Source organism: Macaca nemestrina, chromosome 4 (genome assembly GCF_043159975.1).
Source record: "Macaca nemestrina isolate mMacNem1 chromosome 4, mMacNem.hap1, whole genome shotgun sequence".
NCBI classification, from domain to species: domain Eukaryota; kingdom Metazoa; phylum Chordata; class Mammalia; order Primates; family Cercopithecidae; genus Macaca; species Macaca nemestrina.
The window spans coordinates 60,925,959-60,950,382 of NC_092128.1; the positions used below are offsets into that span (position 1 = coordinate 60,925,959).

Sequence of the window (24,424 nt, forward strand, 5' to 3'; positions counted from 1 at the left end):
TGGCAAAATCATGTTAACTCCTTGGCCTGTGGCAAAGATCAAATGTACATCTTCAAAACTGCCCCCTCCATGGAAAAGATAGTACATCTAATACAATATCACATTCTGGGGGTAGGTGGTGCATAACAGAGATTTGTGCTGCCTGTAGTATGTAAAGAATGATGGTGGTGCCCGTTCAAGCCCCATTTAAACTGCAAGTCTTTCCTCTACAAAAATTAAATGGCTCCTAGTGGATGAGAGTGCACTACCTCTCACTCAACCAAAAGGTAGCCCAAATTTTAGTTGTTGAGCAGAGTATAGGAACTCTGCTAGAGATAGCATCAATATCAATATTGATGAAGTTGCTATCGATATCAATACTGCCTCAGGTAAATGGTATAATTATGGACATTGATTTTGTGAGTGCATTATTTTTATCCATGTGAAAAATGCATTCACATTCATGGAATAAACAATAATATATATTTGTGATCTTGCTCAAGTTTGGGGTTAATTCTCTCACCTTCTGCCACAATGTAGTCCAAAGGGACCATGATTGGACATAACATCACATTGTTCCATTATATCTATGCCATCAAATTAATTGTAGAGATGAGCAAAAGGTAATAAGAAAGTTGGAGGCTTTGGTAAGACATACGCACATCAGAGGGTGGGAGATGAATCCTACAAATATTCAGGGGTCTGCCACCTTCGGATGCTTCTTATTGTCATTCCCATAGTTTGGAATATGCTGTGTGACATACCCTCTATAGTAAAGGAAATTTTTACTTTATACTTCCCACCCACTAAGATGGAAACATGACACCTTGTAATCTTACACTGTATTTGTCTGTTCTCACACTGCTATAAAGATACTGAGATGGAGTAATTTATAATGGAAAGAGTTTTAATTGACTCACAGTTCTACATGGCTGGGGAGGCCTCAGGAAACTTATAATCATGGTGGAAGGGGAAGCAGGCACTTCTTACATGATGGCAGGCAAGAGAGAAGTGAACGAAGGAGGAACTTGCCAAACACTTATAAAACAATCAGATTTCCTGAGAACTCAATCATTATCACAAGAACAGCATGGGGGAAACTGTCCCCATGATCCAATCACATCCCACTATGTTCCTCCCTCAACACGTGGGGATTACAATTCAAGATGAGATTTGGGTAGGGACACAAAGCCAAACTATATCATGCACTCATCTATTTACCAGGTGACATTAAAAGCTAACAACTTTGAGCAGGGCTTAGAGCAAGAAAGGGCTCTGTACTAGGTCTAGACTGTAGAGTACGCATTCCTACCTCCTGGACCATATGACCCAGCAGGATTCTATACCACTATACGAATCCACGGCAAAAAAAAGAATTGTGAAGTTTACAAAAAACCTTAATAAAAGAATGACCATGTAAACCCATAAAGCTTAAAGGTAATGGCAAGTCCATGCAATCTGCAGCAGAAAGCCCTCCACCACTGAAAATAAATTTTAATGTTTTTTTAAATCCCAGTGTGCTAAAAATAAGGAATTTAATCTTATCATAGAATATTAAGTGACCATCTGGCCACAGCTACCTATCATGAGCTGCATTCTATCAGAACAACTAAGTCAAAATTTGGGTGAAGCCAACAACAACTCATGGTAAAACGGAAGTACATCTGGGATCAGGCCTGAGCAGAGCCAGAGGGCACACGCCAGCTGCATGCTCTTATGGCTCACACCTCCAGGTTTGCACTAACACCTCTCCCTCAACCTAAGGTTACATTGGGTGTCCCAGCTAACAGAGGAGGGAAAAGACTGAGTCTGTTTAATGGGTGAGCTAGCTCAGTATATGGAATACAAACATAAAAAGGACTTTTGCTGCTATAGCTACGCTGGAAAATCACGACAACTATTTAGTATCTCCCTCCATTAGTCTGCTTTGGATTACTTATACTCTAGGCTAGAACCTCTGATAAGTCCTCTTTGCCACTATACCACAGTTCTACTTCTGCCCAATCCTGCTTCTCTCACAGCCTAGATGTTATTACACCAAACAGACTTCCAGTAAACCTCCTGCAAGCGTCTGCCTAAGCACTGCATTTTCAGAGACGCTGACTTAAGATACTATCTGACTTGAGATGTACACTTAGGAAAAATTTGAGCAAGTTTGTTCTTTTTTTTTCAATATTGCTACTCAAAGTAGCACCAATTTTGCAGCAGAACTCTAAAGTTTCTGAGGTATGTTGGGAAATTAGAATTAAGTAAGCACATGATAGTTTCAAAATTTATCAAAGGTCATCATTAAAATGGTACAGAATTGTTTATCACTGACTGTGCCTTTCGAAAATGAGAATCAAATCCAGTTTCTGAGTGGTCTAATAAAAAAATCAATCATTTTATATCATATTTATTTTATAAATTATTTTATATGACTATCTATTTAAATACCTTAATTTAATATTAGTTATTGAAATACAATCACAATCTAAACACAGTTGGAATCCTCAATTTATTTTCTGTTGGTGATTGTCTAGCACTGTAAATGTTTTAACCAAAACAAGAACATCTCTGCGGCATATAAACCTTAGCATAATTGCAGCAGTAAAATTCAGACCCATCAAAATATGTGACATATTACACAAAAATATTCAGCTATGTGAAAAAAATTGATATAGTTTTATTGTTAAAAGCTGTGGTTTTAAAAGACCTTTTCAAAGAAAGCAAGTGACATGAAGATATGGTGACCTTTATGCTGCTTAAAGTCAAATGTCTTCCATTGGCATCACATTCTTTTCTTAATTGTTCAACATCTTGACTTCTCCTGTCTTACTGTTAAACAGCTATTGTATTTCTGTCACTGAAGAAAAAAATATATTTTTTTCTATGTTATAAAATTTATTAAAACATATTTATTAAAAGTTAAAATGTTTAAAATATTTTAAAACTGTCAAAATTTAAATATTTAAAGTTAAATATTTTTATAAATATGAAATATTTATAAATTAATGTAATTAATTATATTAAATTAAAATATTTATAACAACTTGAATGTCTGTTAGGTATTAGAAGTATAAAGTTCACCAATAAAAAGTAACCGAAATTAAAATATTTCATAATGGTAATATTTTGGGCAGATAAATTTTATACTTAATCATTAAGTGTAAAAGCAGTATATATGCTTCAAAGAAACCTGATTATGATAAAAACCAGAATCAATCTTTGGCACCACTTTCATCAATAATTAACAATATCACAAATTCTTTATAACACATGAACAAGGAGAGAGGGTGCTTATCATTCTACTGTACTAATGAATTTTCTTGACTCTCCCCCAAGAAATCTGACAAAGTTACCCCATGCTCTTGAAGGTGTAGCTTATTATTATTATTGTTATTATTATTATTTTTTGAGAAATTCCTCTCTACTGTCAGTAGCATCTGCCGACTCCATCTCCCAAGACCTTGCAGAATTTTCTCATTCAAAGATTAGGAAAGAGGTGAAATCTTCAAGATGATACAAAGCATACACATAGTAGATACACCCAAACAATGTGATGAATCATTAAAAATAGCTTAATCCCTGTTCACTCATTCATTCAACATATAGCTATTGAAAACATTCAACATATCCAACAATCTCTGAGTAGCTGGGATTTCAAAGTTCTGGAGTCAAACTACTGGAATTTGAATTGTCTCTATATTTGCCATCCAGGTAACCTCATTCAAGTTACTAGACTTTGCTCTGTCTCAAATCCTTACAGGCAAAATGGTACTGGTAAATACATTACTTATCTCCCAGGATGGAAGTGATCATTAAATGAGTTTATGCATATGCCTAGCAAGTTAAATTTGCTCAGTAGTCGAGAAATGTTTGTCAACTGCTGATAGAAGAGAAGGAGAGAACTTGTGTATAATGCCTCTCGGGTATAAGGCAAGATGAAAAAATATTATGTAGGAATGGAATTGACATTTTGATGAATTTTCTGTGGCATACATGATGTTTTTCTAGGTTTGTTTGGTAGCATGTAATAATAGTAAGATGATGTTTTTAATTATACATATTTATATTCAAAGTATACCATAAATAATGAGCAGATATACTTTATGTGCTTTATTTTGTTTTATTTACATTTTATTTCTAAACTCATCCAATGTAATGCTTCTCTTCATCTACATAATCAACTTTTTGATGTTTTACTTCAGCTATCTTTCCACTCAAGGAACAAAAAACTCATTCTTCCTATTGGATCCTTCACCCTCATCCTTTCTATTAGCTCCTGCTTCACTAATTTTATCTGTACCTTTTAGAGTTCCTCTCACTTGTACCTTCTGATGGGTTCCATCTATGCCAATGATAAACCTATTATCGGCACTTGAAAAGGAAGGACATTAACAGAGTCAATCCCTCTGCATAGTGCAGTGTTTCTCAAGCCTGCGTGCATATTAGAGTCACCTGCAGGGAAAATGGTCTTTTTAACACATCCCAGTCCCACTCAATAAATACGTCTGTTAGTAGTACACAGGCATCAGTATTTCTTAATAACACTCATACATCCCATTTACATATGAGGAAACTGAGGTTCAGTCAGACTAAATGGATACCTCATGATTATGTAGAAATTAAAGGATGAGCTATGACTCCAATTGAGCTCTATCTTATTCTTAAACCCTAATTGTTACCTCTGCACGTTTATGCCTAAAACAAACCTTATCTATTGTTTACTTCATCTAGGGTTCCAGTAAAATTTTCCCCTTAGCTTATTGTACACACATGTGCACACACTCACACATGTACGTGCGAGAGATACCACATCTCTCCTCTACTCTAGAGCAAAAAATATTTTTATAACTACTGCTTAAAATTATATTGTATCATCCTACTGTCCCGTATCTTCCTTCCCTTCTGCAAGAAACTCTCTGGAAAGGACAACTTACACCTGATTACTTATTTCCATTAAGTCATTAATCCCTTGTACCATGATATTTACCTTCTTAAAGGTTATTAGCAAGCTCTTAAACAGCAAGTCCTCTCTTAAATAAACATGATTTGAGTGCCTAGTATTTTCTTTGCACTGGAGCTAAACATTCAATTAATATATCTTACTGTCTTCCAAGAAGTTTACAGTAAGAATGACAAAGAGGCCAATGATATTACAGATGGTGATAAGTGTTTGAGGAGTACAGTGGAGACATGCCCATTCAAGTAAGCTTATACAGGGGATGTGATGTCTGAGGCACCTTGCTTTGCAAGTAGAAGTTAGCTATTTAAAGAAGAGTGAAAGAGGTCAGAGACGATATAAAGAAAACATATGCAATAAAGTTCTATGCAAAAGAATAAAGGCATGGCATTGTGACAAGCTTTGTAAGCTACCAATGGTGCTATATTCCCAGGATTAACGTATCTGTGATTGTATAGGTCTTAGGGATAATAAAGAACACGCTTGTTTTCATCAGCTAAGAATTTGGAATTTGGGCAATGGGAAGTTGGCCCAACTATCTATTTTCTTATAGGTAAAAATTGGAATAATATTACCTTCCTCCTCATGGTTTCATGAGTATTACATGTTAGGGTGCTTTTTGCTCATGGGCACTTAGCACCTACTCACACAGTGTGGCTCATAAATATTTTGTGTCATTACATAGGAGCAGTGTAGGCACTATTTGAAGCTTTTTAAGAAAATGTAGAACAGAAACCCTGAGGTCAATTAGGAGCCTACTGCCTTGGCAGGCAAAAGTGATTAATGAGGGCTATTCAAGTGGTAATGGAGATTAATGGGAGATAACAGAATGTAGTTAAATCTACTTAGGAGGGGGTTTGTGAACTTTCAGAATATAGTTTCAAGAAAAAGTATTTCAAGAATTTATGAATTATTGTGATTAAGAAAAATTAAATAATGGATTTTTGAATAGTAGAACTTATTAGACCTTTAAATGAAAGTATTTATAATTCCTTTAATTAGGCATCTTTCATGTAACTAAAACTGAACAATACATTAATTAATCACACCATAATTCTTCTCTCAGTATGGTGAAACTTTTTCCATGCTTTGGGGATACTTTTTTAGACATAAGAACATTGATATTATAATGTGCTTCTTACCAGGGTCAGTTGTGCATCCCTCACGAACTATTCATGGCTAGAGGAAATACTTTACAATTATTATTCCATTTTAAATTTGTTTTCCTATATAGAGAGGCTGACATTATCAATGACTTTACAATTCCTAATAGGATTACCACTTTGATATTCACAGGCCCACTATACTAGAATCATTTACATAACAAGAAATCTGACAACTGATCCAAATGATTGCCTTGTTTACTCCCATTACTCATGTTTTAAGTAAATACACTTACAACATAGAGGATGTTTCCTTATAGTTTCATAGCAATTTACTTGTTGATATTAAAGCTTTACTCACGCCATATCCAAGACACTCGTCACTATTATACTATGTCTCCAGGGCAGCTAAGAAACATGCGCACTGTTACCTTTTTATTGACTCCATAAAAATAGATTTAGAGAAATCAGGCTTGGGCCACATCTCCCCTAAATTGTAGGTCATTGCAGATATGGATAAGGTCTTTTCAATGAAATGTTGGAGCGGGATGAATAGCTATTAGAAGGCAAAACAAATTGTATATAACTAGTCTAGACAATTCTTTTAAAGGGTATTTGCTACAAAAATAACAGAAATGGGTTGGTTGCTGAAGGAAGGAATGGGACAGAGAAGGTATTTTGAAAGTAGGATATTTTAAGTCATGTCAAGCAATGTGAATAATCCCGTAGAGAGAGTAGAATTTTCCATGAGAAGATCAGAGGGATGGGTGCCCAAAGCATAACCAGAGAGAACAACCTTAGAAAGGAGCAAGGAGTCTTCTGGAATGAGAAAGGTCAGGCTTTGTAGTACTGATGCAGACATGTTTGTAGAGTTGGTTTTAGGAGTCAGGGAGAGTTTGTGAAGCCAACTGTGTCTTTTTTGTTTAGGAAATGTGTGGAGATACCGCAGATCAGAGTGAGAAGAGATGGAAGTGTTAGAAAGCTGTGAAATTGTTATTACTGTAAGGGGTAAAGTGAATTTATGAAGGACATAAGGTTAGGTGTGTCTGTATTGAGCTGCCAGTTGAAGCCATGGTCATCAATCTGAAATGAGTTCAGAAGGCATAACCATGTTATGTTCAACAGGAACACACTGATGCTTGGGTGCAGTCATAGAGCAGACTGCACCTAGCTGGATTTCATCAGGATTGAGATTTTTTTCTTAAGTTTTAAGGAGGCTGTTGGGACAAACTAGTTAAGTGTTTGCAGAGAGTAATTGTGCTGGACAATGGAATCCAAACCATGTAAGAAAGGTGACACATGAAAGAAGTAATGGATAAAGAAAAAGTAATAGGGTCATCAGCTTAGATCCTTAAATAAGCACAGAAATATTTTGGATTAAGTTGGGTAATAGAGAATGGGCTCCTTTGTAATCTAGATTTGTTGACAGTGTTGCAATTACTGATGATGACAAAGTCTTGAGTGAGACCATGCAAATGGATGTTTGGAATAGGGAGAAGGACCAAAGAGTAGGAACAAAGGAGTTAAAAGAACTGATCGGCCATTATATTGGTTGGTAGTTTTTGTGGAGGTTCAACATGCCAAAAAAACATGCCAGGAAAAGTAGTAGCAAAAAATCCCTGTGAGCCAGAAATTAAAGTTATTGATGATTTTGAGGATAACAGTAATAGCAATTAATGGCTGTTAAAATCTGATGATAGACACAAAAGGCAACAATTTGTGAAGGAAGAAAGAGACATATTCCAGAAGAGGGTGAAATGGGGAATAATTAAGTCACTTATTCCATCTTTAGACTCTGTGACATTGGGATGTGTGTGCAAGTATGAACACCTCCACAGCAGTGTCCTTCAAGGTAAAAAAAAATCATTAGTGCAAGAAGTGAAAGGAATAGTATGGTGGGAAACACATGTACACACATATGTATGTACATATATATGTATGTGCATAATGTATATTAATATGGTTTGATAAATGCAATTATGAAGCATGTGTGAGTTTCTATAGATATATCTAACTTGGTCCAGGTGTGGGATTGGAGAGGGTGGCAGTACACATAACTGAATTTAGTTCCAAAATATGACAATGGCAAAGAAGGAGAGAAAGCTAGGTGAAATAGAAGGGAAGCTTGCTTGTAAAAAGTCTAGGAGTTTGCATACAGCGCTTAATGCCAGGACTTTGCAACCTCTTTCCCACTGTTCTCCATCTAGAAAAAGACATATATTCTTCATGTGACCCTCTGGACTAATTATTGTACAAACTTTCCTCTGACTGGTCTAGCTCACTTGTTCTCTGAATTCCTATGGAGTGTATTATATGTTGGCATGCACAGTTGTCAGGAATTAATAAACCACCACACATTATTCCCTACAATATTTTTCATATCTTTTCCCAACTAAAATATGGGTTCTTGAAGAGTAAAGACCATATTTTATACTTCTCTAAATTTCTTAAGTAATCAATAGATAACTGTAGAGCTCTACAGTTAAGTGTTGCATAAATACCTGTTGAATTAACCTTACAGATCAAATTGGGTACAAATTATTTTGATACTAACTGGAAAATACTTTACCAACGCAAAGACATTGAGTCAAATATAATTTTACATAAAAACTAATTCTGTAATTGAGCAAAACTATGTGGTTTGGGGTTGATTTGAAAGAAATATATGTTAAATGAATGTTTCAGTGAAAGAACTCCTATAAGACAATTTGGTATACAGTAAATATTTGTTAAATATCTGAGTGTTATAAGGATGAATGGGCATCATAGGTGTCCTTAGCTACACCCCAACTAGATTATGTATGTAATTTAATTTCACCTAATGTTTTTCAGACTTCAATAGGGAGAAAATACAGAACAATAAAATTGAATGCCATCTCACTAATATACATCATCCATATATCTACAGATATATCAACATTACTATATTATTTTCCTCATCACTGATGTCACACAATGTCAATCACTTAAAATTGAATTCGCTCTTTCTTTCTTAATTTCCACCTCAATTGAAATGTCTAAATTCTCTCATTTTCATTGAAGAGTTACCATTCAGTATGACATATTTGCAAGTGCTTTTTATTGTCTGGACACTGTGAAAAATAAGAGTAGCTATTGTAAGAGCTATGACATGTTTTTTCTCTTTGTCCTTACCTGATGATTTCCAGGAAGCAAGTTTGGTCTCATGTTTGGTTTGGGATCACTACTCAGTAAGTTTCCATGCCCATAAAAAAAAAATAAAGACATAATGGAAGTATTTATTTTATCCTTTAAAACAAATAATATATTTTAGTGATTTTCTGCATAAGTACTAAATAATTCCATAGTTTAGTTTTTTATAAAGAAGTAGGTAAGCAAATACTACATAATGCTATATTTAAATAGCCCTTACATTAACTGTTGATAAACTTCTATATATAACAAATCAATAATTTTGTGTTCTTAGGTTCAAATCTTTCTACTATTATTAATAATTCCAGTTAATATCTTTTCTAGACAGAGATAATGGATCTTGATGCTGCTCTAAGTAATAAATTTATATATTTCATCTTAGATTCTTGAAAAACAAACTGTATTTGTTCTAATTTCTGTGGCAGTTATCACCCCTAATCATTACATAAATAACTTCACTTGAAAATAGTAACAACCCTGTAGAATTGGTAGAATACCAGTAGCAGATCCCAGTGTTCATCTATAAATCTGATTTTGCTCTCTGCTATTTCCCCATGCCTAGAAGAATATTATGTAGTCAGTAGGTATTGTTGAATGAACATAAGAGTCATTTTTGAAAATTCCTCTTTTAAAGAATTTAGGAGCAAAATTTAAACTTCTAAAACACTAATTGCTGTGATCTGAATGTCTGTGTCCCCTAAAATTGATATGTTTAAATTGACCCCTAAGGTAATGACATTAGGAGCTGGGGCCTTTTGAGAGATATGTCATGAGGGCAGAGCCCTTGTGAATGGAATTAGTGTCCCTTATAAAGGAGGTCCCTGAGAAACCTCTCGCCCCTTCAGCATGTGAGGTTGTAGTAAGAAGGCTCTGTCTGTGAGGAAGCAGGCCCTCACCAGACAACAGATCTGCTCCTGCCTTGATGTTGGACTTCCCAGCCTCTGAAACTGTAAAAAAACAAATGTTTTCTGCTTATAAACCACCTATCTTATGGTATTTTTGTTATGGCAGCCAGAATGGACTAACATACCAATCACTATTTTGTGGCTCTATATTTGAAAATTAATAAAGCATTAAGGAACACATCTTATTGCCTAAAATTTCTTTCCTTAAAGCATCAGCCCTACTTTTACCTTGGTACCAGTCCAGTCCCTTTGGGTGTGAGACTTGGTTGACTCTGGTGATGTTTGTGACAGTGGGGAAATAATCTTGAACAAACGGGTGAACTACAGTAAAAGAACAAAAAACAGGGGTGCAGTATGTTTGAAAAAAGAAACTGAATGCTTATTTTTTGATCAAAATTGTCAAAATTTATCAAAATCAGCTCCCTGCTTTGATCTTAACCAAATAGCCTTAAACTTCTAGTTAACCCTCCACATGCAAAAAATAAAACAGTTGCACATAATGCCAATAATATTTCTTTTGAATGTGAAAGTAAAAATAATGTCCTTAAACTGTTTTAACAAAATCAAATAAAAACACCAGCTCCTTCAACATAAAAATATTTCAGATTACTCTGCCATTTCTACATTCAGAAAAAAAAGTATGAACATGGTAGATGACATTGAAATATCTGGGGAGAAGTTTCCAGTGTAATAGATTCCATTCTAGTGGAATATCTGGGAAGAAGTTTCTAGTGTATATGGTAGCACTATTATTCTGTTATATTCTTCCATGATACATCTGAATCAGATTTCATTCAGGAGTTAGTTATAGGGAAAAGGAGGAAATGGGTGCAACACTTACTTTTAAACCTACTTATTACACTTTAATTCACTGTATTTTTTGGACAATTGGTTCCTTTTTAAAATTCAGTAATAAATTGCTTATTTATTCAGGCACTTGATATCACCATTATAAATCCAAATATTGTGCTAAGGTATATATCACCTTCAAAACAAAAATTCAAATTTACTATACTATCTCCATTTTACATAAAAGTGGTAGCTTCTCGGTTGTCCTTAATACATTTTTACTTTCATGCTAATACAACTATTATCTTTAGGTTTTATTACTTTACCTTGTAGAATCTATACTCCATATTCCAGGATAAAAGTCAGACTTTTGTTAGTGAGGAAATATAGTAGTGTTCATATAATCCTGTTTCCATTTTTATGCCTCTCAAAAGAAAAATCACCCTTAAATATAAACTAAACTATATTTTATGTATTTCCTTTATATTTTCCTCCATTCATTCTTCTACTGCCAGTTTCAGTGGCATGTTCTCTGTGAAACATTCCCTGCCCAATCTCTCCGAGTCAGAGTTAAGTATGCCATAGAAAGATATTTAAATTTCAATTACCCTCTCTTTTTACTCTCTCTTTTAATCTATTGCAACCATTCATTCTCCTGAGCCCTTTCTAGTCAAGGCTGTGCTCCTGGAGGGCGGGTACTGCTTGTTATCATCTCTGTATTCTGCTCACCTGGCACAAGCTGAGCTGTGAAAGCTCAGGAGATATTTCCTGAATTAATTCACTCCTTCTATAATTACTGTTGAAATTCTTTCATCTTACCTTTTTGAGACTTCTGTCTATCCTTTGACAGGAAAATACAGGCAGAGGACTTGATCTTATTTAAATATGTACCAACTAAATTTCATCTGTTCCTTTTCTATGGGAAATTTAAAAATCTCATTTCCTTTTTTTTTTTTTCAGACGAATGGTTTTAGCTTGAATCATTTGATTGATCACTTAGCGAAAGAACAGTAGCTTTAGAACCAAAAGATCTTGGTTAAAATCATTTATGTAAATCTAAAACACTGATGCTGTTACCTATCTCTCAGCATTGTTGTGATTATCAGCAAGGATAACATCTGTAAAGCACTTAAAGTAATAGATGCTCAATGACATTTTCTCCAATTTCTTCTTTCTACTTTCATCCTGCTCTTTTTAAGCCATTGCTGATGGACTTTATGAGCAATGAACAAATTCAAATAGAAACAGCAATTAAAATCTTACTCTTTAAAGAGGCACCATGCAACAGCGTAGAGGCACATCACAAAAAGAGCTCCTGTTAGAGTTAATAACGCAGGAATCCAGTTATCAGGGATCCAATAATACGAAATCTTTATTAAGACAGAAGTAGTAATCTGAGAAATATAATAAATATGAAGTATTAATAGCAGTTCAATGGACAAAACTATAAAGATGTATATGCTGTGTAGAATATCTCACACATTTCACTTTACTTCTTCTCTTTGAATAATTAAAAATAAATATAGCAAGTAACAAGGCATAATAACATCTCTTAATGCCACAAAAAACAAATATCATTTTTTCTAGAAACAAATGTCTTTGTTTATAATATTTCTTCTGGCCAGAATTCTTTCTCCCGTCTTGCCTTCTTGGTGAATATTTGTTCATTATCATGGTTATCCTCTACCATCGCTCTTGCAAAAAGCCTGACTTTGGGGTAGAAATTACCATACCCACACCCTCTTTTCTCATATTTCTACTGTAATATCTAGAATACTTTGCCACATTTACTTACTTTGTGATTCTTCCTACTAGGAAATAAACTCCTATTAAACAGAACCATTTCTTGCTCATCTTTGTGGATTCTCTGTAGTTCTTGGCACAGAAGACAATAATTAGTGTTGGCTAAATGACAGATAGAATGAATCAGCAAGTTTTTTATAGGGCAAAGCATTATTTCAAAAATGGGTCAGATCACTGTTGCCCTTTCCTGCTTCCTATTGTAAAAGCACAAAAAGTTTTTACCCAAGTAATTTTCCATTACTATCTAAAGTATGACCATTTAAGAAGCTAGCAATACAAAGTTCAACACAGATTTTAATGTAAAGTCCATGACCAAGCAACATAACCTTCCCAGCAGATGGCAGCATATGACAGGATAAGTTTTGTGGACACTCAAGTATTAAGGTGTCTTTTTTTCTTCTTCTTCTTCTTTTTTTTTTTTTTTTTGTTGTTGAGACGAAGTCTCGTTCTGTCACCCAGGCTGGAGTTCAGTGGCAGGATCTCTGCTCACTGCAACCTCCGCCTCCCGGGTTCAAGCGATTCTCCTGCCTCAGCCTCCCGAGTAGCTGGGATTACAGGCATATACCTCCACACCCAGCTAATTTTTTATATTTTTGGTAGAGACGGAGTTTCACCATGTTGGCCAGCCTGGTCTAGAACTCCAGACCTCAGGTGATCCGCCCACCTCAGCCTCCCAAAGCTGTGTCATTTCTTAAGGCAATATAATTCATGAGGCTGATTTCACAGAAATAATAAAAGGAGAAAGCAGACCTCTGCAAAGAAGATCAGTCCACAATGGTAGTAACAGAAATAACACTACTTATACAATTGAGTGAGAGGACTCCTGGTTACTTTGTTGAATTTCGATAGTTGCAGAGATCAAGTATTATAGGACTGAACATTCTGCTTTATACAACAACAATAAGGGCATGTCTGGACAAAGAAAGAACAAGAAAGGTTCCAGTAGTGTCAGCTGAAGTATTGTGGCATTGTTTTCTTAAATAAATACTATGCTGTATTTCCAGATCATAGACTAAAAGAATGACAGACAATTTGATTACCACACTTAATCACCTAGCTCTATTTACAACTCGTTAAGAAATAATACCTGTGCTAAGCACCGGTATGGGGAAGAATGTGGCAACTAATGTAAGTAAAGATACCACAGCCCACACCTGTTTAACTTGCTTTCTCATTCCTTCTTCCATCCTTCCTTATCTCCCTCCCGACTTCCTTCCTTCCTTTTTTTCCTTCTTCCCTTCCTTTCTCTTTAACAAATGTTTATTGAGCAGTTACCATATTTCAAGAATCGCCATATGAAGGAAATATAGAGCCTGACAAAAGTGTTTGCGAGAAAACATTGAAAACATATTCTTAGAACATGTTTCTTTCTTTATTGGGCACATTTGGTGACAGCATGGCAGATTAAAACAAAAAGGGTAGGGGTAGCATTAATTTAAAAGCAACTGTTTGTCATGGTTGGTGCTGAGCCTTTTAGCTATATTATTTAGTTATATTATTAACATAGCCTTTTAAAACTATATTACTTGCCCATTCTAAGAGAGATGTGTTCAGAACCACCAATTTACGAAGGAGGAACTAAAGCTCTGTATGTTAACAAAAGTTCCATAGCTACTAAGTGGCAGAATTTGTATTCAGATAAAAATTCATGTGTCTCCACTAAGTGGCAGAATTGGTATTCAGATAAAAATTCATATATCTCCAAGACCATGTTCTTTTCAATGGACTAGGCAACGTCCCCCAAAATGAGGATATGAGAGCTCTGAGAAAACAATCCAATTCCTATACCAAGGCGTGTAGGCATCATTTTGTAAATCACAATTATATTCATATAAAAGTAATTACAAATTTTCATCCATGAGAACTTAACTGTATAGAGCCAGTTCGAGGCATATGAAAATTGTGTAGAGGTTAGTTGAAGGAATTATCCTAACTTTCTACACTTTCCTGGCCTGACAAAAAAGAGTAGATTTCCTGATTTCTGTTTTCTCTGTCTTTTATTTCCCCCTCTCTCTCATATATGCACACAAAGAAACTACTAAAGCTTTTATATTAAATAATTCACATTTTTTCATATTTCAAAATCTAAGATAAGTAGGAATATTACTTTTTTCACTAGCAATGTAAAAGCAAAATCTTTGTATAGGGATTAAATATAATAGTAATGGTTTATATATACATAACATTTATTACAAGAGCTTTCATATCCCTTGTTTCATTTAATCCTCACAAAATTCTTTGTACAATACATATAGCTATTCTAATCTAATAGCCATAGTAATCCATGTACACAGAGTAAATATTGAAGTGTATATTATGTGCAAGCTGGACCCTGTCAGCAATATCCTTTTTCAATTGGTGAGTCAAAACATTTTTAAAGAGCCAAATTTGGGGATTAGTATTTGATCCTCTCAGCACTTCCATAGCTTATTCCTTTATCCCCTTATGTTTTCATTGTTTGTAAACTCTTTGGAGGCCCCAGTAGGTAGTAACCATGAGGGTAAAGGCAAATGCCTGGTCTTATTTCTGGCAATTGCATTCTGCCTGAACCTGCTGCCTCCAGTCTTCTCTTCTGCATTCTATCTTTCACTCGGCTGGTTTAGTTTCAATGATTCATTTGCACTTCCTAGGAATCTAACATGGCTTTGTATTAACTACAAAACAAAGTCTAAAACCCATAGCATTGACTCTAGGCCTTTGTCAGTCTCCCTACTATCTACCTTTCTGGCCTTGCCTCTGGCCAGTGCTCCTCACATGCTCCAGACATGCTTGGTTTCTCTCCTTTCAAGAAAAGACTGTGCAATCCCATATCCATACTCCTCAATTTCCACCATTTTGAAATGTCTTTGCTTCTCATTCTATCCATCAAAGACCTACATAAAATACAAATATCTCTTCTGGGAGTTTCTCAATATTCTTCAAGTCAGAATTTGCCATGTTATCTGTCCTCCATTTATTTACACTTCCTTTATAGCACTTGTCAAAATGACTTGTAATTTGATTAATTGGAAATCAATCTCTATACTTACTATGGCTTTTAAGTCTTTGCATAATACGATCCCTGTCAATCTCTTCACCTCATTTCATTATCTTTTGTCCAAGTCACTTGCCTTACAAGCCAGGAGATTCCTCAAGCCTTGACCATTTCTCTGTCTCTTTGCCAGTCTTTTTGGTTCTACCACTCACTATGTCTGTGACCTTGATAAAGTTATTTAAACTTCTGGTGTCTTCATTTTCCCCTTTCTAACATGTACAAAAACAGCTGACACTAAATATGATTTAATCAAATGATTTTTTTATGTGGAAATTTTACATATAAATAGATTATAAAGATCCTTTCCATGACTAGGAAGTTTTTGTCAGATATTAATTAAATTAAAATAATAAAATTTGATTTGATTATTGCATCTTAAAATTTCTGAAAATTATTTTAGATTATGTATATATAATTGTGCAAAGTGTACCTTTTTATATTTACTTTTAAAATGTAACTTAAAACTTGTTTTCCACAGTTTACAGTTTTGCCTAAGCAGAAAATATGAAGATACTTATACTTGGACAATTGACCAGTTACTCCTCCCTGTCAGGAACATGATGAGTGATGAAATAAATGGCTAAGGATTGACAGGACCCTGGTTTTTGTATGTCATCGCACATTTATCTCACCATTAGGTAAATCACGAGTGAAAACAAAAGAATTTCTCATCTGTCATGTGGTCATGCACTAAGCTTCTTACAGCTGTGCACAGTTAATTTGGTTTGATTCATAACCTTAATTACTTAACTTGTTATATTTTACAGAAAAGACAATAATAATAATCTTCCCTATCATGAAATCTTTCGTCAGTGGGCATTATAGTCTCAGCAGATGTGCAAGGCTATGACCTAGATGAGTAAAATTTATACTATTTCTACTGGCTTTCAAATTATTTCATTTAATGCTCACTGGAAGAAGATTATTTAAAAGGTTGCAATTCAGAAATTCTCATTCAGTGTGTCTAATGGATGCTTCCTATGATCTCTTTCTTTTTTTTTTTTTTTTTAGAATAATGTAACTTTATTTTTTTTTTCTTTTTTTTTTAAATTTATTTATTATTATTATACTTTAAGTTGTAGGGTACATGTGCATAACGTGCAGGTTTGTTACATATGTATACTTGTGCCATGTTGGTGTGCTGCACCCATCAACTCGTCATTTACATCAGGTATAACTCCCAATGCAATCCCTCCCCCCTCCCCTCTTCCCCCTCCCCATGATAGGCCCCGGTGTGTGATGTTCCCCTTCCTGAGTCCAAGTGATCTCATTGTTCAGTTCCCACCTATGAGTGAGAACATGCGGTGTTTGGTTTTCTGTTCTTGTGATAGTTTGCTAAGAATGATGGTTTCCAGCTGCATCCATGTCCCTACAAAGGACACAAACTCATCCTTTTTTATGGCTGCATAGTATTCCATGGTGTATATGTGCCACATTTTCTTAATCCAGTCTGTCACTGATGGACATTTGGGTTGATTCCAAGTCTTTGCTATTGTGAATAGTGCTGCAATAAACATACGTGTGCATGTGTCTTTATAGCAGCATAATTTATAATCCTTTGGGTATATACCCAGTAATGGGATGGCTGGGTCATATGGTACATCTAGTTCTAGATCCTTGAGGAATCGCCATGCTGTTTTCCATAATGGTTGAACTAGTTTACAATCCCACCAACAGTGTAAAAGTGTTCCTATTTCTCCACATCCTCTCCAGCACCTGTTGTTTCCTGACTTTTTAATGATCGCCATTCTAACTGGTGTGAGATGGTATCTCATTGTGGTTTTGATTTGCATTTCTCTGATGGCCAGTGATGATGAGCATTTTTTCATGTGTCTGTTGGCTGTCTGAATGTCTTCTTTTGAGAAATGTCTGTTCATATCCTTTGCCCACTTTTTGATGGGGTTCTTTGTTTTTTTCTTGTAAATTTGTTTGAGTTCTTTGTAGGTTCTGGATATTAGCCCTTTGTCAGATGAGTAGATTGCAAAAATTTTCTCCCATTCTGTAGGTTGCCTGTTCACTCTGATGGTAGTTTCTTTTGCTGTGCAGAAGCTCTTTAGTTTAATGAGATCCCATTTGTCAATTTTGGCTTTTGCTGCCGTTGCTTTTGGTGTTTTAGACTTGAAGTCTTTGCCCATGCCTATGTCCTGAATGGTACTACCTAGGTTTTCCTCTAGGATTTTTATGGTATTAGGTCTAACATTTAAGTCTCTAATCCATCTTGAAGTAATTTTCGTATAAGGAGTAAGGAAAGGATCCAGTTTCAGCTTTCTACTTATGGCTAGCCAATTTTCCCAGCACCATTTATTAAATAGGGAATCCTTTCCCCATTTCTTGTTTCTCTCAGGTTTGTCAAAGATCAGATGGCTGTAGATGTGTGGTATTATTTCTGAGGACTCTGTTCTGTTCCATTGGTCTAGATCTCTGTTTTGGTACCAGTACCATGCTGTTTTGGTTACTGTAGCCTTGTAGTATAGTCTGAAGTCAGGTAGCGTGATGCCTCCAGCTTTGTTCTTTTGACTTAGGATTGTCTTGGAGATGCGGGCTCTTTTTTGGTTCCATATGAACTTTAAAGCAGTTTTTTCCAATTCTGTGAAGAAACTCATTGGTAGCTTGATGGGGATGGCATTGAATCTATAAATTACCTTGGGCAGTATGGCCATTTTCACGATATTGATTCTTCCTATCCATGAGCATGGTATGTTCTTCCATTTGTTTGTGTCCTCTTTGATTTCACTGAGCAGTGGTTTGTAGTTCTCCTTGAAGAGGTCCTTTACATCCCTTGTAAGTTGGATTCCTAGGTATTTTATTCTCTTTGAAGCAATTGTGAATGGAAGTTCATTCATGATTTGGCTCTCTGTTTGTCTGTTACTGGTGTATAAGAATGCTTGTGATTTTTGCACATTAATTTTGTATCCTGAGACTTTGCTGAAGTTGCTTATCAGCTTAAGGAGATTTTGGGCTGAGACAATGGGGTTTTCTAAATATACAATCATGTCATCTGCAAACAGGGACAGTTTGACTTCTTCTTTTCCTAACTGAATACCCTTGATTTCTTTCTCTTGCCTAATTGCCCTAGCCAGAACTTCCAGCACTATGTTGAATAGGAGTGGTGAGAGAGGGCATCCCTGTCTTGTGCCAGTTTTCGAAGGGAATTTTTACAGTTTTTGCCCATTCAGAATGATATTGGCTGTGGGTTTGTCATAGATAGCTCTTATTATTTTGAGGTACGTTCCATCAATACCGAATTTATTGAGCGTTTTTAGCATGAAGGGCTGTTGAATTTTGTCAAAAGCCTTTTCTGCATCTATTGAGATAATCATGTGGTTCTTGTCTTTGGTTCTGTTTATATGCTGGATTATGTTTATTGATTTGCGAATGTTGAACCAGCCTTGCATCCCAGGGATGAAGCCCACTTGATCATGGTGGATAAGCTTTTTGATGTGTTGCTGAATCTGGTTTGCCAGTATTTTATTGAGGATTTCTGCATCGATGTTCATCAGGGATATTGGTCTAAAATTCTCTTTTTTTGTTGTGTCTCTGCCAGGCTTTGGTATCAGGATGATGTTGGCCTCATAAAATGAGTTAGGGAGGATTCCCTCTTTTTCTATTGATTGGAATAGTTTCAGAAGGAATGGTACCAACTCCTCCTTGTACCTCAGGTAGAATTCAGCTGTGAATCCATCTGGTCCTGGACTTTTTTTGGTTGGTAGGCTATTAATTATTGCCTCAATTTCAGAGCCTGCTATTGGTCTATTCAGGGATTCAACTTCTTCCTGGTTTAGTCTTGGAAGAGTGTAAGTGTCCAGGAAATTATCCATTTCTTCTAGATTTTCCAGTGTATTTGCGTAGAGGTGTTTATAGTATTCTCTGATGGTAGTTTGTATTTCTGTGGGGTCGGTGGTGATATCCCCTTTATCATTTTTAATTGCGTCGATTTGATTCTTCTCTCTTTCCTTCTTTATTAGTCTTGCTAGTGGTCTGTCAATTTTGTTGATCTTTTCAAAAAACCAACTCCTGGATTCATTGATTTTTTGGAGAGTTTTTTGTGTCTCTATCTCCTTCAGTTCTGCTCTGATCTTAGTTATTTCTTGCCTTCTGCTAGCTTTCGAATGTGTTTGCTCTTGCTTCTCTAGTTCTTTTAATTGCGATGTTAGAGTGTCAATTTTAGATCTTTCCTGCTTTCTCTTGTGGGCATTTAGTGCTATAAATTTCCCTCTACACACTGCTTTAAATGTGTCCCAGAGATTCTGGTATGTTGTATCTTTGTTCTCATTGGTTTCAAAGAACATCTTTATTTCTGCCTTCATTTCGTTATGTACCCAGTAGTCATTCAGGAGCAGGTTGTTCAGTTTCCATGTAGTTGAGCGGTTTTGATTGAGTTTCTTGGTCCTGAGTTCCAGTTTGATTGCACTGTGGTCTGAGAGACAGTTTGTTATAATTTCTGTTCTTGTACATTTGCTAAGGAGTGCTTTACTTCCAATTACGTGGTCAATTTTGGAGTAAGTACGATGTGGTGCTGAGAAGAATGTATATTCTGTTGATTTGGGGTGGAGAGTTCTATAGATGTCTATTAGGTCTGCTTGCTGCAGAGATGAGTTCAATTCCTGGATATCCTTGTTAACTTTCTGTCTCGTTGATCTGTCTAATGTTGACAGTGGAGTGTTGAAGTCTCCCATTATTATTGTATGGGAGTCTAAGTCTCTTTGTAAGTCTCTAAGGACTTGCTTGATGAATCTGGGTGCTCCTGTATTGGGTGCATATATATTTAGGATAGTTAGCTCTTCCTGTTGAATTGATCCCTTTACCATTATGTAATGGCCTTCTTTGTCTCTTTTTATCTTTGAGGGTTTAAAGTCTGTTTTATCAGAGACTAGTATTGCAAACCCCGCTTTTTTTTGTTCTCCATTTGCTTGGTAAATCTTCCTCCATCCCTTTATTTTGAGTCTATGTATGTCTCTGCGTGTGAGATGGGTCTCCTGAATACAGCAGACTGATGGGTCTTGACTCTTGATCCAGTTTGCCAGTCTGTGTCTTTTAATTGGAGCATTTAGTCCATTTACATTTAAGGTTAAGATTGTTATGTGTGAACTTGAGCCTGCCATTATGATATTAACTGGTTATTTTGCTCGTTAGTTGATGTAGTTTCTTCCTAGCCTCGATGGTCTTTACATTTTGGCATGTTTTTGCAATGGCTGGTACCGGTTGTTCCTTTCCATGTTGAGTGCTTCCTTCAGGGTCTCTTGTAAGGCAGGCCTAGTGGTGACAAAATCTCTAAGCATTTGCTTATCTGTAAAGGATTTTATTTCTCCTTCACTTATGAAACTTAGTTTGGCTGGATATGAAATTCTGGGTTTAAAATTCTTTTCTTTAAGAATGTTGAATATTGGCCCCCACTCTCTTCTGGCTTGGAGAGTTTCTGCCGAGAGATCTGCTGTTAGTCTGATGGGCTTCCCTTTGTGGGTAACCCGACCTTTCTCTCTGGCTGCCCTTAAGATTTTTTCCTTCATTTCAACTTTGGTGAATCTGGCAATTATGTGTCTTGGAGTTGCTCTTCTCGAGGAGTATCTTTGTGGAGTTCTCTGTATTTCCTGGATTTGAATGTTGGCCTGCCCTACTAGGTTGGGGAAGTTCTCCTGGATGATATCCTGAAGAGTGTTTTCCAACTTGGTTCCATGTTCCCCCTCACTTTCAGGCACCCCAATCAGACGTAGATTTGGTCTTTTTACATAATCCCATACTTCTTGCAGGCTTTGTTCATTTCTTTTTCTTCTTTTTTCTTTTGGTTTCTCTTCTCGCTTCATTTCATTCATTTGATCCTCAATCGCAGATACTCTTTCTTCCAGTTGATCGAGTCGGTTACTGAAGCTTGTGCATTTGTCACGTATTTCTCATGTCATGGTTTTCATCTCTTTCATTTCGTTTAGGACCTTCTCTGCATTAATTACTCTAGCCATCAATTCTTCCACTTTTTTTTCAAGATTTTTAGTTTCTTTGCGCTGGGTACGTAATTCCTCCTTTAGCTCTGAGAAATTTGATGGACTGAAGCCTTCTTCTCTCATCTCGTCAAAGTCATTCTCCGTCCAGCTTTGATCCGTTGCTGGCGATGAGCTGCGCTCCTTTGCCGGGGGAGATGCGCTCTTATTTTTTGAATTTCCAGCTTTTCTGCCCTGCTTTTTCCCCATCTTTGTGGTTTTATCTGCCTCTGGTCTTGATGATGGTGATGTACTGATGAGGTTTTGGTGTAGGTGTCCTTCCTGTTTGATAGTTTTCCTTCTAACAGTCAGGACCCTCAGCTGTAGGTCTGTTGGAGATTGCTTGAGGTCCACTCCAGACCCTGTTTGCCTGGGTATCAGCAGCAGAGGCTGCAGAAGATAGAATATTTCTGAACAGCGAGTGTACCTGTCTGATTCTTGCTTTGGAAGCTTCCTCTCAGGGGTGTACTCCACCCTGTGAGGTGTGGGGTGTCAGACTGCCCCTAGTGGGGGATGTCTCCCAGTTAGGCTACTCAGGGGTCAGGGACCCACTTGAGCAGGGAGTCTGTCCCTTCTCAGATCTCAACCTCCGTGTTGGGAGATCCACTGCTCTCTTCAAAGCTGTCAGACAGAGTCGTTTGCGTCTGCAGAGGTTTCGGCTGCGTTTTGTTATTGTTTACTGTGCCCTGTCCCCAGAGGTGGAGTCTACAGAGACAGGCAGGTTTCCTTGAGCTGCTGTGAGCTCCACCCAGTTCGAGCTTCCCAGCAGCTTTGTTTACCTACTTAAGCCTCAGCAATGGCGGGCGCCCCTCCCCCAGCCTCGCTGCTGCCTTGCCGGTAGATCACAGACTGCTGTGCTAGCAATGAGGGAGGCTCCGTGGGTGTGGGACCCTCCCGGCCAGGTGTGGGATATGATCTCCTGGTGTGCCTGTTTGCTTAAAGTGCAGTATTGGGGTGGGAGTTACCCAATTTTCCAGGTGTTGTGTGTCTCAGTTCCCCTGGCTAGGAAAAGGGATTCCCTTCCCCCTTGGGCTTCCCAGGTGAGGCAATGCCTCGCCCTGCTTCAGCTCTCGCTGGTGGGGCTGCAGCAGCTGATCAGCACCGATCGTCCGGCACTCCCCAGTGAGATGAACCCAGTACCTCAGTTGAAAATGCAGAAATCACCGGTCTTCTGTGTCGCTCGCGCTGGGAGTTGGAGACTGGAGCTGTTCCTATTTGGCCATCTTGCTCCGCCCCCCGATCTGTTTCAAATAGTGGTAAAACTTCCAATTTAAGAAGAAATGCTGGTCCTGCCCATTTGCTAAGAAAATTACTATAAAATTTAATAAAGATCAGAAAATACTTTTTAAAATATCAGTATAAATAATATATAAATATAAAGTAAATAAGTAAAATAATAAAATAAATACAATTATAAAATAAAATATAACATTTTTTTTCCTTAAGGAGAACTGTAAATGAGAACTGGCGGTTTGGTAACTATATCGGCAATCACTTACACTTGATGTTTGCAAACAATCTTTCTGTGTTTATAATCAATTAATACACATTTATAAAATAATTAATAAACATTAATATAATGCTGCTAGCTATTAATGACTTTCTATATTCCAGGCACTGCACCAGGAGAGGCTTCTAAAATAATTTAATAATTTCTATTGAAAATTGGAAATGGGGGTTCAAAGGTGGTAAATAACTCAACCCAGTTTTACAGGATGATCTAGTCAAAGAGCTGGAATTCAAACCAAAACCTGTCTTATTCCTAAGGCCATACTCTTTCTATTGCACTATTTGGACCTTAGGATTGCTTACTATAAATGTAAAAACTGTTTGGATACAATCTATGTGAAATTATGTTGTTTACATTTAATTTCAAAATTTCATTTGAAAACTTTACTTGCGTTTGATGAGAAGGCCTGGTCATATTATAAATTATTGAATATGATTAAAATTTAAAAATTAGTGTTGTCAAAATTGTTTTCTGAGCCTTGTTAGTATAAAAAATTAAGTGCTTTTTTCTTTTACTATAATATTACTTCTTGAGCTTCTTATTCATTCTTAATCCTAGGTACTAATTCAATTAATATATGTCATACAAATTAGAATGCATGAAAAGAAAAAAAGGAAAAAGTATTTAAAAATATAAAGACAGAAATTTTAAGGGATTGACTGCACAACTATTATTTTTTTTGAGTGAAAGGTCATTATTTAGGAGATCAAAACAAAATGATCCAAACCTAAAAAATTGTTTAAATCTCTTTAATCAGTGACTTGTCTCACTTTGACTATCCATATCATTACACAGGAATGCCATGTGGCTTCCTTTATATTGTGTAAAATATTAAGTACAATATTAGCTTCTAGCTCATAGGTAATCTTTAAAAATAAGTCAACTATGCTAATAAAAACTAGCGTATGTAGTGTTCTCTTTTTAATAAGGTAAGACATTATTTTCCTTAAAAATAAACTTTAGCTCTTATGTTGAATGGCCTAGGAAGACTTCATTGAGCATCTTTAGGCAGCAGAGTCACCAAGTGGAATCAGAAAAGGAAATGTATATCAATTGTACAGGATGTAATCTGCTTATGGAATGACAGGCAGATATATGTCATGCTGGTTTTCCTTAACTGTGTCTACACCCTTTTAAATAGCTCCTTCCACAACTTTTCTCATTTTTTTGTTTCCTTTTGAGAGTCAGATGGACACAAAGACCAATACATAAA

General features: G+C 36.2%; 1 protein-coding gene across 1 annotated transcript in view; it reads right to left on the bottom strand.

Annotated features, from left to right (window-relative positions):
- Positions 1–2,418: 2,418 nt before the first annotated feature.
- Positions 2,419–24,424, bottom strand: part of LOC105475393 (cadherin-related family member 4-like) — a 33,856-nt gene continuing 11,850 nt past the window's right edge. The window contains exons 4-7 of the mRNA XM_071094129.1: positions 12,156–12,286; positions 10,332–10,424; positions 9,181–9,229; positions 2,419–2,824 (exon numbers count right to left, since the gene is read on the bottom strand). Coding sequence (XP_070950230.1) covers positions 2,822–2,824; positions 9,181–9,229; positions 10,332–10,424; positions 12,156–12,286 — 276 coding nt within the window. The 3' untranslated portion in view covers positions 2,419–2,821. The remainder of the gene's footprint in view (positions 2,825–9,180; positions 9,230–10,331; positions 10,425–12,155; positions 12,287–24,424) is intronic.